At 35.5% G+C, this 17,366-nt stretch overlaps 1 protein-coding gene across 2 annotated transcripts in view; it reads left to right on the forward strand.

The window, feature by feature from the left end:
• PTPRD (protein tyrosine phosphatase receptor type D) overlaps positions 1-17,366 on the forward strand; it is a 1,150,086-nt gene that overhangs the window by 1,023,093 nt on the left and 109,627 nt on the right. For both annotated transcript variants that reach the window (XM_039729799.1, XM_039729798.1), the window contains 6 exons: positions 1-478; positions 6,886-7,019; positions 8,288-8,432; positions 11,700-12,005; positions 13,036-13,229; positions 15,041-15,067. The exon at positions 1-478 is cut by the window's left edge and continues 104 nt beyond it. In XM_039729799.1, coding sequence (XP_039585733.1) covers positions 1-478; positions 6,886-7,019; positions 8,288-8,432; positions 11,700-12,005; positions 13,036-13,229; positions 15,041-15,067 — 1,284 coding nt within the window. The remainder of the gene's footprint in view (positions 479-6,885; positions 7,020-8,287; positions 8,433-11,699; positions 12,006-13,035; positions 13,230-15,040; positions 15,068-17,366) is intronic.

Consider the following 17,366-nt stretch of genomic DNA (forward strand, 5'->3'; position numbering starts at 1 on the left):
ATCCAACACAAACCCAAAAACTCAGAGGAGCCATATAAAGAAATTGATGGGGTGGCCACAACACGTTACAGCGTGGCTGGCCTAAGCCCATATTCAGAGTATGAATTTCGGGTAGTTGCTGTAAATAACATTGGACGAGGACCACCCAGCGAGCCTGTGTCAACGAGGACTTCAGAACAAGCACCTTCAAGTGCACCACGCAATGTACAGGCCCGTATGCTGAGCTCCACCACCATTCTGGTACAGTGGGAAGAACCCGAGGAACCCAATGGGCAAATACAAGGTTACAGAGTTTATTACACCATGGACCCCACTCAACATGTCAACAGTTGGATGAAGCACAACGTGGCTGACAGCCATATTACCACTATTGGGAATCTTGTACCCCAGAAAACATACTCCGTGAAGGTTCTTGCTTTTACTTCTGTTGGGGATGGACCACTTTCTAGTGACATTCAAGTCATCACTCAAACAGGAGGTAAGCTAGCCATGAGCAAAATTTGTAAGAGAGGCTTTCAGTTTAAAATGTTGCAAAAAAACTGCCCCTCAAGTGTAGCTGGTTTATTCAGGCAGTTTTTGCAGATAACCTTTCTCAATTCCACAGTGCAGGTTATCGTTGCAGAGTGGATATTACCCCATCATGCTTTCTGTTTTCATCAGTATCAAGAACTGATCTGCAGTGCAGCTGAAATCTCAAAGAGCTCTTCATCCTAGAGGTGGCCAAATCTCATGGCTTTTGTTTGGCAGTGCTCTGTGCACTAAACCTACATGTCAGTAATTTTTCATAGCTTTTTTTGAGGTGTAACTTGTGGGTTTTGGTGGGTTTTCTTTAAGCGACATGCAGTTCTCCTATACCGTATTACTCTAGGGAATACTCCAAATTGCTTTTGGAAATTTAAAATGTATGTGTACTGCATATGTATTCACATAGTTGGTGAGATTCTGAGAACACAGAAAACATGAGAGCATTAAATACAGCAAACTTAAATACAACAAACCTTTGTGTATGTTCAAACAGGCAGATTTGTACACTCTGGATTTATAACTCAAATCAAAGCTGCCCCAACAAAATGCATACCATAGGGTCACTATTTTCTCGGTTTATGTTTGCAGTTAGGTTGTTTTGTTTCTGTTCAAGAACTTTTAGGTCCATGAATTAGTTTTATTAGTAAAGGACAAGCAAGCACAGTAAAAAACATGGCAGAAAAGTTTTTATGAAATCTAAAGTGAGAAGCTCTGCTAGTGTTACGCTGCACAAAGTGTTTTATTGTAGCAATAAAAAATAAAAGGTCCTTTTGTCTAGCAGTTTAGAGAAAGCTGTATGAAGTATTACTGTAGGCCAGTGATTTCTTAGAAATATATAATAGTGCTTGAATTTTTTAGTACAGGAAAGCTTCCTGTTGCAGAATATAGCATCCCTCAAATTCTTAAAAACAGATCTCTAAAGTATAACTGTAAACAGTTGTGTTTCATCCAGTTTTTACTTCTGCATTTTACCAACATGCATTTAATAAAGACAAAAATTGATGTATTGTCCTGGAATCATTGTAGGTGTTGTATTGCACAAAGATCTAGATGTTACCTTTTCCAGTATCTCAGCTGAGAAGTTATGAAATTTTCACTTGCAAATGTCAATATGTACACCACAGTTTAATTTTGGCCTTTGCAACCATTTTCAGAGAACTAGTTTTTATATTGACATCTGGCTTCTGATTGAATCCACATGCATAAGGCTTTTCCAAAAGAAGGTTTAGTGAGCTCCTGATCTGTGTTTTCACTCACAACTGTAAACCTCTTAGATTAGCAAGTGTCTGGCAGTGGCTTCCCCAGTAAAGGATGGAGGAATCAATATAACAAGCACTGAGGCTCAGCTGGACTGGCCCAACTAACATTACTTTCTGAGGTCACTTCAGAGAAGTAAGCTTGTCCATCTGTTTCTGATTACTGTTGCAATCTGAAGAAATTACAACATTAACAGTGTTGGAGGGTTTCTCAATACATTATTTCAATGTTTAATTGTGACTATGTTTAAAAAATTGAAAGAAAACAAAGAATGGGGCCTACAGAAAGCATATTTAAGCACTGATACTTTTGCTTAAAATATAAATGTTTTAAGTCTTAAAAGAGATAGAAACTACAAAAGTCTAATGAAGTTGTCCAGTTCAGGGTATGGTTAAAAACTAGGATTTGCCCATCTCTCTATCCAGTAGTTTCTCTTCAGTGACCATCATAGAAAAAAAAATGCCCTCCTTGCTCTTCTCTTCCCAATTTGCTTTAATGTACATCTGAATATCATTGTTTTAGTTAAAATCTCTCAAGATTAAACACATTCCAAATATTAAAGTGAATATAAAGTGCCATTTAAGGACAGGGAAAATGGATTTAATGGAAACATTTTAAAAGAGGTAAAGTAGGGATGGGATGCTGATTACATTTGGCTGATTTTATTTTAAACAAATAAGCCTGCCATTATATATATATTTAGCTTAACCCTCACTTTGGGGATATTAGAGCATATATAAAAGAAAGTCTTGCTGACGTGTGTGACTTACAGGCTCTGTTAGGTGGTTCAGAGTTTTTCTGCCTTAAGTGAATTCTGATCTTTGGAGAGAGATTCATAAAAATGAATAATTTGTTATTAAAAATACTGTTCAGAGGCATTTTTGTTTTCTTAGTATAGCAGAATTATTCTTTTGAAATGGGTGTATGAATGGCTTCTTTGTTTGCAGATCAACTGAAACTCTGCTGGTAGTGAAATTTAGATTTTTAATTAAAATATTGACTGGGAGCATGTAGTTTGAGGGAAAGACAAGGATATATTTTTCAGACAACCAGTCACTGAAAAAAAAACAAAAAAAAATTCAGTTTCAGTGTTCAGTATTTTTCTTAAGCATTTGAAGGCAAAGCCATGTCATATTCCCTAGTTGTTTTCAGCAGTGCTTTCTTTATGGTAAAAAGACACAATTTTAACCGATTCTATAATCAAAAAAGAGCTGTGGAGCTGAGACTTTTGAGTAAAAGGAAACCAATTCCAAAAGTTAAGAAAGTCTTTACTCGGCATTTTGGGCCAGAGGACTAGATTCTGTTCAGGATGGAGTCAGGACTGATCTATTATGTAGGTTAATTGACTTATCAAATTTTGGAATAAAGAAAGATTGATATAAGTTTTATTGTGATACTTTTGTTTTGTTTTTGTTTTTGTTCTTGCTCTTGTTCTTGTTTTTTTTTACTTTGTTAGAAAACAAAATCTGTTTGTGTCCATTTTAGCTGCTCAGGACACACTTTTCATAACTCCTTTCTGGGCTTAAACTGGTTGTAAGAATGTGTACTCTAAGCAACATATTTTAATCTGTGTGTACCAAGAAAATTTAGAGTTTTGAACTGTCTCAGTTTGAGTTTTCATTTAATTTTTAACCTGCAAAGAGAGGATAGCTACTAAAGGAATTAAGTGAATCTTGTTTTTCTTCCGAGTTTAGATAGAAAGATAGGAAAAAGTACACAAGGTCTGTTGGATAGTGGATTACTGGAAAAAGAGAGAGAGGAAAAAATGAGTTGAGGAGAAATTTCTTGTTGTTTAGAATATGGCTACTTCATCATCCTCTCTCTGGGCACCGCTGGAAAGAGTCTGCCACAGTCCTTGTGGCATGCCCCTTTGAGATACCTACATGTATTGACAGTGAGGTGGGGTACAGGATATCTTTTTAACTTAAATTTTAAATCTTCATTCAAGGGACATTTCTGTTCAGGTAGGAAAAACTATATTAGTTTTTAAATAAATCACATACTATCAATGCACAGGTAACTTTTTTTAAGTGTTGTCGTCTCGATTTTACTTAATTTAAATGCTAATGCCATGAGTCCAGCATTGAGGATTTTAGCTTCACACACTGATAATTTATCTCTTCACTGTCTTCTTTAGTCATTCAGAGAGGACCAGGTATTCTCTGTCTTTAAGACTGGCTGACATGTTTATTTTATTCTCTGGACTCCCACTATGTCACTTATAGATAATATTTGAAGAAAGTGATTTATGGATTTCTGACTAATTTTCACATAATATAGTATGCTTTTTTAATAGTGATTATGTTGAGTACTGTGGTTCTTTGTTTGACACTGCAAACCTCAGGTATCTTCAGACTCATTCAAAGAGATTATTTCGGTTGTAGCAGAGACAGGGACAACATAGTTCACATATTACTTTATATGTTACACAGTGCACTTTTTTTTTGGATGTTACCCATTTTATTTTTTAATTATATTCTATTAGGACTGGTTATTTCAAAAATACATATATATTGTTTACAAAGCAAAGTAGCTCTACAGTTGTAAGAGTTCCTCTGTAGAGTTTCATACTTCTTTCAGAGAAATCAGAAGCATAAAGTCTTGGTCCATTTAGGTTCCCTACTGATTGTAAATTCTCTTGGTCGATCTATTGTCTTTTGCAAAGCTGATTTCTTATTGAACTCATTGAGTTTTACTTTGGTACTGGGTTCCATACCAGAGTTTATTGGCAATAAAGTGTGTTTAATTTCTGTTATATTGGGTTTGTTTTCTTTTTTCATCATCTTCTCTTATCTGTTTGGAGCAATGCAGACTTCCCTGTTACCTTTTGCTTCTGTCAGTGTTTACAGCATCAGAGTTGTCTGACTGTGGTTAAAAAATCCAAGGGGAGACTAAATTTTAAAGCAAGATACTATTTTGACAAACAGCTATTAGAAAAGTCCAATTAGCCATCAGCTTGTATTATAAAAAGATTGAAAATTGCAGACCCAGATGACAAAGGGTTTGGGTTTTCTAAAAGGAATACTTGGAGAATGGGAGTCTTAAAACATGTTGAGAGTCAGGAAATACCCTCAGTTCTCCATCTGCTGCCATATTTATCATAACAGATGGTACCAGCCTTCATATGAGTCACTTGACTGATCGTTTACCATGACTGCCTGGCTGTGTTCTACAATGCATGTATCCATATATTAAGTACAGATTATAGCATTACAGGACAATTCAGGCTGGCAGGATGATTATCTGCAGAGGTGTCCAGCCACAGCCACTGCCCAGAGCAGGCTCAGCTCTGGGGTCAGACTGAGTTTCTTAGGGCTTCACCCACTTGATGTGTAAAACACCCCAGGGCTGGTATGGTCCAACCTCCGTGGGCCCTGGCTGCATTTCTGCCCTGAGCCTCTCATGTTTTCAACTTGTGCCACGGCATCTCACCTGCCACACTCTGTGTGGAGCCTGGCTAAATCTCTTCCATTCCTTCTGTCACTGCTGGGAGTGCTGTTGAAAGCCATCTATTCTCCCAGCTGGACCACTGCCACTGCTGCAGCCACTCCCTGCAAAATTAGAATCCGTCACAAATACTTAGTTGATGTTTCCTCTAATGGCTCCCAATGCTTTGGGGTCATTTCCTCTTTGGACTTTGCAGGACCCAGGAAAGAGTCTCTTTTTAGACCAGACACCTTTTAGAAGAACATCTAATTAGTCCTGTCCCTTTTTATTCCTGCAAAAGAGTTGGTCTCCTTTTACTCTCACTAACTCATTAAAAACAAGTAAAGTCCGCCCAGGAGTTGGAAGAATATACACCTCAGATATAAACGTTCTGTTTGTTGGAAGTTAGATATAAAATCTGCACCAGAATACACAAGGGCAGTGTCCTCCTCAAATTGATATTCTGTAGATGTCTGGGGAAGATAAAAATCAAAATACGAAATTATTTTAACAGTTTACTCTCTGAAGTTTCTAGGTCTTTTACTGTACTAAAAGAATATACTTGTACTGTTGTCATAGATTTCTTCCCTGATAAATGTTTGTGAAACCATCATTATTGTCACATCCTACTTCTTACACCTGTTCTCAGTGTGTGCTAGATACATCTTTTTATTTTTCCCCTGAAAAAAATGAGAGCATGTCGCATTTTATTCTTGAACAGCTAAAAATGCTGTGAAAAACTGTTTCATGCCTTATCAATGGCACTATTAACTGGAAGTAATGTTTTAGAACTTGGATACCAAAGCTATTGTAAGCAATCCAATCATATAGTTATCTTTTCCTGTCTTTTCATAGCCAACCTTATAATTTGCTTCACATTTGAAGAAGTATATTAAGAATAACATAAGAATTATATGAAGAACAACATTTAGTGTGGATAATTTCTGTGACCATTGCATAAGATATAGTAACAGAGAAAATTATTGACTAGTGCAGTCAAAAGTACATTTTGCATCTTGCAATTAGAAAGTGTTGTCACTAAAAATTCAACTATATTCTTAAATATACCAGTCATTAAAGGGTGGAAATTCTTCACTTAGTGAGAAAGTAATGAATATCTCTTCACTAGGTTATAACTACTTCAGGTTAAGCAAGCTGGGTTTTGTATGTGGGTGTCTTAAGACGAGGATATGTTTACTATCTTTCATTTATGAGCTGAGAAAAAAAAATTCATGTCTGGAAATGCATGTAGTAGTTTTAACACTTTATTCTGGACTATTTCAGCTGATCATATGTTCTATTTTTCTCATGCACACATGAGAAAAACATTTTATGTATAGATGTATATATTTTCCATTCCACACATAGGTTATTAGGTTGCTGATATTCATCACCAGGCATCTCTTCAATTGCATTTCAGCTCTGTTTGCTTTATTTACACTGCAAAAGCATTTATTTGAAATCATTAATAATTTTTAACAGGTTAATTAAATGTATCATTTTACTTTTTCTGTGCTTAGATAATTTTGTTTCATAGTCTTGTGAATCAATTTGTTTAAGTTCAGTAAGAGAAATGAAAGTAATATTGTATGCCATATTTGGATAACATTTTAAAAGATTTGAAAATATTGAAGTATCCAAGTAAATAATTGGCAACACTGCTCAACTTTTCCTTAGTGCCTGGTCAACCACTGAACTTCAAAGCAGAACCTGAGTCTGAAACTAGCATACTGCTTTCCTGGACACCTCCACGGTCTGATACCATTTCCAGCTATGAACTGGTTTACAAAGATGGGGAGCATGGGGAGGAAGTAAGTGGCAAGATTGTACCTCTTTTAGGTCATCTTTAAGAAGTTGGACAGAAAATGAGGCAATGGTTTAAGTTTCATATTTTAGTAACTTATTTTAGTAGAAATGCCTTGATATTTAGGTTTGTTAAGCTCAACAGTTAGCCTAGTGACAGTCTGAAAGTGTGTAAACAGCAGAAAATGCTGTCAGTGGTTACCAGCCAGTGGAATTTTGCTGTAGAAGGCAACGAATCCTCCACAGAAATTCCATCCAGTTTCAGACATTGATTATGTCTGTCTGAGTCTGTTTGTCTGTAAAGGCTTGGAGAAAAATATTTAAGGACATTTTATGGACACATTAAGCCTTTTTTGAACTTACTCCTGAACTTTGAAATCTATTCACAGCCTTAGATAATTTTTGTTTCTCTGTGCCATTGTGTAAGAGAATTCCTGAGATTTTCTAATCTTTCAGTAATAATTGAGAAGAAAACAGGAGGTTCTTCCTAAAGATTAAGACCTGCAATAGACTTTTTCTGTACCATTGCTTCATAAAAAAAATTCAGTTTGTGGGCGTCTGTTGTTTTTGTGCCATGAACTTTAGAATAAACTGTTCTTCTGGTAGGGAAAATGCCATATTAACAGGTGTCACAGAGAAAAAAAAGAAGCAGGGATTCTCAGAAGAGCACAGGAGATTTTCAGCCTCATTGATTTCTCCTGCATCTTCAAGTCCTTGCTGATGCTTCAACTGAGCTTATGTTTATGGCAGCTTCACACATACACTGTGAATTCATAAGGTTATTTTGTGTAAGGGGGCCAGGTCTCTGTTTCACTTCCGAAGAGAATGCAGGCTGCTGCTTAGTAAGTTATCCTGTGGAAGGATTTGCTTTTAATAATTTAAATACAAATTTAACTACAAGGTTAAACCCAAGGTAACTTACACTATAAAATCACTGACATAAAAGACAGTTGTAGGTAAGGCTTCCTTCATGTGGTATTGTCTGAAAAGCCTTTCATACTTTGTATGTAGCTATTTGTTCCTCAAACACTCAAGCTTTGTTTGTGACTCTGAGTTTCACCTGTTAAACTGTTGACTTTAAAAAATAGTTTATTATTATTTGTCAAAAGAAATGCATTCAGTTTTGGATTTGTTTAGTTTTGGTTTGTTCTGCTTTATTTTTTTCAATTAAAGTTTTTCTCTGTGGTTTTCTCCCAGTACAAAAGCATACAAGCAATATAGGAAATTCAGAGTCTCTGAATACTAACCAAGACATTCTCTTATTATCTACGTTTAGCAACGGGTTTCCACTGAACCTACTACATCGTATCGTCTGCAAGGCTTAAGGCCAAATAGCCTGTACTTGTTCCGCCTAGCTGCACGGTCTCCTCAAGGCCTGGGTGCCTCAACAGCAGAAATCTCAGCCAGAACCATGCAGTCAAGTAGGTGTCTTTCCTTTAAGTAATTATTCTCTTTGTCTTTATTAATCTCAGTAACCCAGGTAGGCGGAAATAGAGAAAAAAGCAAAATACAGTGTTCATGTTGCTTGATACAGCAAAAGAATGCTTAAAATATGAAGTTTTGAGGTGTATTGTGATCAACTTAATATATGAGTGGCTTTTACATAGTTTCAAAAAACAACTCAAATACACCAGTGTCTAAGGAGGTAATATAAAGTTGGCATAATGAAATTTTATGTTATAATAAGGTGAAATGTTGTATCATGCAATAGGTGTACATTAATAAAAGCCCTTAACCAATAAAATTCCACCTCCCTACTCTGCATACTTCCTAGGTCACTTCTGCAGCACCCCCCTGCAGTGCAAAAATTTGTCTCAAGAAAGTGGATCAGATTGAATATTTCAGACTGTATCAGATATTTCATAAGAACTCTTCTGTGGTATCTAATTTTGATTTTGTTAAATTTTATTAATCTGGGTTTTTTATGATGTGCAGTCATTTCCACCTCGAGAAAAATAGTTTGAGATTTAAAAATTTGTCAGGAACTTGTATAAAGCATTTAAATTAAGACTTAACTAAAACAATCAGCTATTCAGCAATGACGTCCAGGAGGATTATTCTTGCCTGATAAATTATGTTTTCCTGACAGTTTGCATTACAATGTGTCATTGAAAAACTTAGTACAATTCTATTTGTATTTGTTTTAAATTAAATTGCCTGTTCTTAAAGTGAGATAATTCAAAACAGAAAATTCAGTTTCTCTGTTGACATTAGTCTTTTTAATTTGCAGTCATGACATGTGATTACATTGCCATTTTGTTAGTGTTATATATTAATATCAATTAGTGTGACTGGAAACACAGTGCAGATCACCTTTAAGCAAAGCTAAATGTGTTTCTGAAGCATTTCTAAGGCACTTGGAATAAGCACAAAAACCCACATGTAACACAAGGTTAGTTTTAGATAGAGTGGCAAGGCAATTTTTCAATTTAGTAATTCAGAATGAATAATTTGATTAAGAAATAGGTATTGATTTATTCTGGGAGCCATTTCAAATATTTGGAATGCTCATTATCTTCTATTGGGTGAAGATTGCTTAGACTGCATACAAAACAAACATCTAGGAGCCAAGGCTGTGTATTCCTTATATAAGCACATTGCTATTTTCTCTTCTTGCATATAAGAATAAGTTATGTTTATCTCCATCTTGTGTCTTCAGATAGTAGCGAAACACAGTTGATTTCAGTGGTCAGATCCAAGGTATTTGCTGTAAAAAGTACTTTTTTTTTAATGTGCAAGTAAGAGAAAACATATATGCATTAACAAAACTGGTTAAAGTAGCCTTCAAATTAGCCTCAGTTACATGAGTGCAATATTTTGCATTTTCAGAGTATAATGGATTAAAAATTAATAAACTTCTGTGATTTTATTAGCAATATTCACCAGAATGTGCCTTTCATCTTGGTATCAGAGGAAGAGGCTGCAGTGTTTTATTTCTTTTTTGTAAGATCCTTAAGGGACATTTTACAAGTGTTTCACTTCCTGCACAAGTTAATGGTAGAAGGGATCCATTTCTTTTGAGTAGTTGATTACGAATTAGTCTATAAAAATAACCCACAATGTGTTAATTCTCATCTGATCTTCCCTCCACCTCCTCTACTTAATTGAAAGTCTAGTAAATTCCCTCCTATCTTCCCTTTGGAGGAGCAGTGTACCATACTGAGTAAAAAGCCATTGATCCCTGTAGAAAGAACTGTAGGGAACCGAAGGATACATGTGTAAATGCAGCAGGTCACAGCAGGGTCCTAGCCCTTATCTGTTGTTTTAATTTTGTTTGATGTGACTATTGTAAGTAGATATAAGTGTCCATTTGTTTCTTTTTTCCCTTAAGAAACAAAAAGAAAAGGTGGAGAGGGGGATGTAAAGGGGGAAAAAAGGTCTTGCACACAAAGATGTTTTTCTTACAAGACAGGAGGCAGAAATAGGAAAGGAGTTCACATCCCCTCCTTCTGCTAGTGAGTTTGAATTATGGCTCCTTTTTCTGGTGCTCTGAATGATCTGTTAGTAAGCATAGATTTTGGTAAGTCAAAGTGCAATTAAGCGCATAAATGCATACCTAACTTTCAGTACTTGATTTGCCTCACTGAAAGCAGTGGAATGACATGCATGCTTAGATGCTCTGAAGCTTGGAGAAGGTAAATATGCTAACATACTCCTTTGGGAACAAATGAGTAAAGGTGAGCATTTTTGCTCTGGAAGACTGGTAATGCTGACAGGAGATGAAACAAAGTCAGAAACTCACATTCTGAGGTGTTGAGCTTGTAAACCACTTTGTAAAATGAATACCTGCTTTCTTTACATGCTGTTTGGGGTAGTTTGTTGGGTTTTTTTCTGTAGAAATAATATATATTACTGGTAGGATTAATTCTTTGCTAGCAAAGGTGTCTCCAAGAGGAGTTAAAAAAATAAAACTGACAGCTGATCTAGGGTAAGTACAAGTTACAGTCAGAATCAACAAGCCTGTCACTTTTTCCTGGTAGGTAAATATTTGGCTAAGACTTTCATCATCTTCTATGGACTGCATGCTCATAGTATTTTAGCTATAATAAATGCCTCGGTAAATGCTTTTAATTTAAGTGTAATTTATGGTTGACTTGTGTCAGGCAGACTCATTAAAAAAAATCAAAAAAAACAGTAATTTGTTTATGAGAATGGAAAGGCTGCAAAAATGGCAACCTATGGAGCAATTTCTAGCAATTACTGCAAGTTTTTAGGAGTTCTGTAAAAGAATATTCTCTGTCTTAAGGAAAGTAAAGCCACTTGAAGGGGATGTCAAAATTTGTAAGTAAATACATGTAATGTGTTATTTAAAGTGTTATAGCTTGCACTAATTGCAATGATTGTAAAGATAGATCAGTAGTCATAGAGGTATCACGTTTTTGTTTTATTTCAAGAAGAATTTTAATTACAGGTAGGTAATATTATTTTGAGGCTTCATTTTCATATATCTCCCCTACATCCTTTTTCACCATTTAGTTCACCTGTTCATTTTCAGTTTCCTCATGTTAATAAGCCAAGGTGCATATGATTAACTGACGTTTTGCTTTTTTGAGTTTCTACTTTTTTTGTTTATTTATTATTTTCATTTGGTTCTGTTTTATTTATTTTTATTTTTTCTTTTTGTTCATTTTTTTCAATCACTTCTATCCTTCCACTCAAATCCTCCTTTAACCCACTACTGAAATTAGAGCCATCAGCTCCTCCTCAAGACATTAGTTGCACAAGCCCCAGCTCCACTAGCATTTTGGTAAGTTGGAAACCTCCACCGCTGGAAAAACAGAATGGCATTATCACTGCATACTCCATCAAGTACATTGGAATTGATGGAGAAGATGTCAAGCCCCATGAAATTTTGGGAATTTCCTCGGACAGTACCCAGTACCTTTTGGAACAGCTGGAAAAGTGGACTGAGTACCGGATCTCTGTGACTGCTCACACTGATGTTGGACCTGGCCCAGAGAGCTTAGCAGTATTGATTCGGACAGATGAAGATGGTATGTTGCCTCCACTACATCAGTTTGCACCTCTATGACTCTGTCATCTGCTGTCTTTTGTATAGGCTAACAGTAATTTTTCTGCTCCTATTTTTTTTTCTTGAACAAAACCAGATATTTTCACCCTTTAAGCTTTTTATTCAAAGACTGTTCTTTCTACACTATTTTTTCTATTTGGTATTTTTGTATTTTTTTAATCAGAAAATATTTTTTTGCAAGTGACATGAAACTGCTGCTCATTTGAGCCCATTCAGATTCTTCTTGCTCCTCCTTTAATGAACAATAACTCCTAGGGAAAAAACTTCCTGCCTTTTCCTTGATTTTACAGTCATTGTCATTTTTGAAATAGTTGTGTATAAACTTTTTTTCAGGTCTTGGTATTTTTGGTTGTTTGGTTTTTTGGTTTTTTTATTTTTTTTTTGGGTTTTTTTTAAACTGTTTTCTTCTTCCATATTAGCTTTTTGATTTGAGGGTTTTTTTGGATTGTGGTTTTTTTGTTGGCTTTTTTGTTTTGTTTTGTTTTTTGATCTTGGAAAACTGATGCTCCACACATTTTCTTTTCTTCCATTATTGAAAGTGACAGAAGACAGCCTTGTAATCAGCCTCCTTTTTATCCTGAGGAAAAAACAAACCAAAATAAATCATAGAACTTGACAAACAAAAAAAAAGGACAACTATTTTTTTAATCTTTTGTGGTTTTGTTATTATTATAGTATTATTATTTCAATGATTACAATCTCTCTTTGTACTACAATGCTTTGAATCTCAAAGCATCTTCCTTGGCTTTTGTACATTTTTACATGTTTTTCTATTTCTCTAATACTCCTTTTTCTTCCATTTTTTGCATCAGTCATGTTTTTTGATCTTTTCACTGAAAGCTAGAGCAGATTTGTTGAGCATCTTCATTTGCTGAATGATTTGTGGTCTTCAAAGACAACATAGTGAGTCTGCCCTTTCTTAAAAAAAAAAGCAAAAGACATGGGTGGGACAGGTGGCTGTAATTCTCTTCTGTCCAATGATGTTGTTCCAGTTCCTAGTGGTCCTCCTCGCAAAGTCGAGGTGGAGGCTGTCAACTCCAGCGCTGTTAGAGTGTCTTGGCGCTCGCCGGTGCCCAGTAAGCAGCACGGCCAGATTCGAGGCTACCAGGTCCACTACGTCAGGATGGAGAACGGGGAGCCAAAGGGCCAGCCCATGCTAAAAGACATCATGCTGGCAGATGCACAGGTAATTGGGAGACTCCATTCTTTTCTAGGTCACAGTGAAACCATTTTATTTACCAAAGAGTTGCCTTTTGTTGTTGAGGGTCTTTTTTCTTTCTGTTGAACAGTCTAGCATTTTCTGCCTCTGTTATAAAAACTTTTTTCAGAACACTTGCATTTAAAGGTTCTTGGGCCAAAACAAGACACTTTCTTCTCTGTTGATCTCCATCTAAATGCTAGGCTATGTCATTGTTCTGATTCTGCTAAACCTGGAGGCTTAACAGGTACTCTGAAATTTTAAAGCACCAGGCTGATCTGATCCAGAGTCAGTGTAGTAAAATGTGCACAGCCTGATCCACCCATCTCCTATTTCAGTGTTTCAGTGGAGAGCCTAGGATCATTAGAAGCCTGTGTTAGCCTGTTATTACAGTGTTTTTCTCTTATTATTTTGCACGCACCTTACTACGTATTTCACAATAAATTAGTGTTCTTAAGGTAACTTTAGAAACCAGTGAGGTATTGTACTTTCCATTATTCATATCAGGAGCATCAATAAAATGAGGAACTTTGTTTGAATAGTTATGTGGTTATTTATATTGTAACATTTCCCATCAATTTTAGAAATTATGAGAATATGTGATAATGAAAATATCCAGTTTAAAAAGCTTCTCAAACTAGGATTTTACTGATTGAGATATACCAGCCGTCTGTAAAACTTAAGATTTACAAAGCTCCTGACACTGAAGGGGTCATCCTATGAGAAACTATTATCCCTTATACATGTCTCACTACAGGCTCATAGTTTATGACTGGATTGACTGGAAACAAAAAGAGATTATTATCTTAAAAAGTAAAATCTGTTTTGTAAGCATTTTATATGAGTAAACAAATAGGGGGTTGCCTTTTTTTTTTCCCTTCAGTTTTGGTTCTGAATTTCAGATTTGCAGAGACCTCTTTGGACAACAGGTTTCCTACACCTGCATTTTGCTCATGACACTGTTTGCAAAATACTGTGTCTGTTTCTGGAGGACTTTGCTGCCAGTACTTACTCTCTTATTTTGGAAAACCTGGTGTTCTTATGGTTTAAATTAAATGGAGACAAGGATGAAAGTAGATCAGGAAGTGGGAAGGGAAGGATGTGTTACTGTGCTTTGGTTCTCCTCTTCACAAATTTTTACTTTCAGCCTCTCTCTAGTAGGGGATTAAAACAATTTTAAACACTAGAAGGTCAATAACTGGAGACTAGATGAGATGTTAGAGTCCAAATATCATAAAGGTAAAAGTTGTATTTTCTTTGGTCAAGTTTAGCTTTGACTAGCCCACTTGCCACTGTCTCAGGAAGGATAGTCAACTCCTTTCTCTTCCCTGCCTGTAGTACTTCTACGACGTGTGTGATCAAGGTTTGTGCTGGTATGAAGACCTTGATAGTAAAATATCTGTGTGGTTTCAAAACTTAATGCATTGAATTAGTTTAGAAAACTGAACCTGGTAACTTGATTAAATAAACCAGGTAGCCTTTAATTCTTCCTTGGTAACTTTATTAAAAACTATTATAAAATACTATTACATGTTACATGAGGATTCATTACTTCTTTTATTTGTCAATGAAAGAGAAGTAGCTGGATTTTAGGGAAAACAGAAATGAAATTAAAAATGCCTGGCCTGATTTCATTAACCAAATTTCATGTGATTCAACATGGATAATTCAAACTGTACATGATGTTTTCAGACATCTTTCATTTTCATTTTACTATAAAGAAGGAAACTATCTCAACCAGGCTACAAATCTCCTTATTTCTTTTGTTTCTCCTTTCAACTTCCTTTACTGTATATTAGTGGGAATATGATGATACTACTGAACATGTAAGTACTTTTTGACTGGGCAGAAAAATATTGTGTGTTTGGGTTGAGATTTTTTTGTCTTGCTTGTTTGCTTGTATCACTGTATGGTTTTGTTTTGGGTTAGGGTTTTTTTTGGTGCTTTCCTTGGGTTTGGGGTTTTTTGTTGTTGTTTATTTGGTTTTTTTGTGGGTTTTTTTTGTTTGCTTTGTTTTGGTTTTTTGTTTTGCATGGTGTTTTTTTGATACTTGCACAAATGCATGTTCCTAACATCAAGGGTTTTCTCCTATGGCACCTTTTTACTTTGTTGTTCTATTTTTTTTATTTTTTTTTTTTTACCCCGGGGAGAGTAAAGTTACTGTTGCTTGCCTGTTCTGGGGTTTAGCATGATGCCAAAATGTACAGCACTGATTTGTGTTTTCATCTTTTTGATGGCTGTCACTAACTTTGCCTTACAATTTCTTCTTTACAAGGTGATAGAGAAAAAAAACCAGAAGTTTGTTCAGAGTCACATACCAATAGTTGTATTTTTCTGTATTCATTTTAAGATTAATTTTTTTTTTGTGTAAGTGAAAGTAGAAGTCAGTTGTGCATTCTTTTGTATAAAATAAATACATGCTATCAGGAAAGCCAGCTGCCCTGAAGTGTTTATGCCTAAGTAATAATGTTTGCTATATCCAAACAACACTTTCAAACATACAGCCATAGTTCTTGCACCATGAAGTATTGGTTGTTTTAGATGAAAACCAATGTCTTCATAAGTCTTTCTGTTTTGTGGTGGATTTTTTTTACCTTTTACAGTTTAATTCTGGTAGTACCAGGTGCAGTTTTCTTATGAAAGATATGAAGTCTTTCTTACTGATTTTGGCCTTACAGCTCAATTAAATTCTGAGACAGAGTCTAAGAAGTTGATCTTTTGATAGTAAATTTTTATGTGTAGCTTCATTCTGTTTGGTTTTCGGGTTTGTTTTTTTTTTTACTTGAGTTATTTTGCCCACTCGTTCTAATCATTACCAAATTATTTCTATATTGGTAATAACTGACTGTAAATACAATGCTGAATTCTAGTCACATATTTACTAAGCTCATATCCACTATATGGCTTCATTCTGCTTGGTTTTCGGGTTTGGTTTTTTTTTTTACTTGAGCTATTTTGCCCACTCATTCTGATCATTACCAAATTATTTCTATATTGGTAATAACTGACTGTAAATACAATGCTGAATTCTAGTCACATATTTACTAAGCTCATATCCACTATCTTGAAAAATACATGTACTATGAATAGTCTGGCCCATGATTCTTATATTAACTTTTCATGGCTGTTGCATCTGAGGGATGTGTGATTGCACATTTGCTATTTATTTAGATGTATAAATATACTATCCCTCTGGCAGCATTGAAATGTAGTACAAGTTCATTCAGCCATATGAAAATGCAAAGGCGTAATCCAGTGGTTACATACTGGAAGCTGGGGACTCCAGGCCCGTCAGTTACCTCCAAATACTGTCCTTTTATATTTACATAAAAGATTTATTTCTATTATGAGTGTCAGAACGTACTCTTCTTGCTATCCCTGTAGTGGGACATAAGTTTAGTACATTTCTCATACACTATTCAGCTTTTTCTGTGTACATATACGTGTGCATGCACACACATATGAAAAGATACCCCCTTGCTCTGATATTTATAGTTTGATGTTGTTGCTGTAACTTTGCTCTAGCTGAGGAGATACTTGTGTAGCTGCTGTCATGTGAGGGCCATCAGATCTATCCTCTCACCAGATTTTTGGTGGTGTTTTATATAGTTCTTTTAGACCTGCAGGGCTAGTTGTTTCTGAAGTCGTTTCAAACGTTGAGAAGCACAGTCTACCCAGTGACACAGGTTACAATGAAAGTGTTATGGAAGTAACAAGGTTTTTTTGTTCTTCTAAACCATCATTACATACAAAGTGTGCATGTAAATGCACACATTTTTCTTATTAGGCATTTTAGAACTATACCAGTGATATCCTGTTAATGATTAAGTTAAACTGACTTTCTCATGTCTACATGTGCATGTGTTTCACAATGTCAGTAGTATTCCTCAGGCAAAGTATTCAGAAGACTTTTTTCACTGTTCACACCACTAAGCCTTTGGTCTTTTGCTTTAAACTACCTGAGGTATACTGTTTATATGTGTGCTGTCCTTTATTTCTCAAGTGAGTGAAATGTTTGGCGTTATCAAGTATTTCACACAGTACAGTCGGTTGGTGCACTCACATGCTTGCTATCACTGCCAATAGCTCAAAAGTGTAATATAAATGAGTTTCTAAAGGATTCTG

The sequence above is a fragment of the Passer montanus genome, unplaced genomic scaffold (assembly GCF_014805655.1).
Source record: "Passer montanus isolate IOZ18808 unplaced genomic scaffold, ASM1480565v1 scaffold7, whole genome shotgun sequence".
Lineage (NCBI taxonomy): Eukaryota > Metazoa > Chordata > Aves > Passeriformes > Passeridae > Passer > Passer montanus.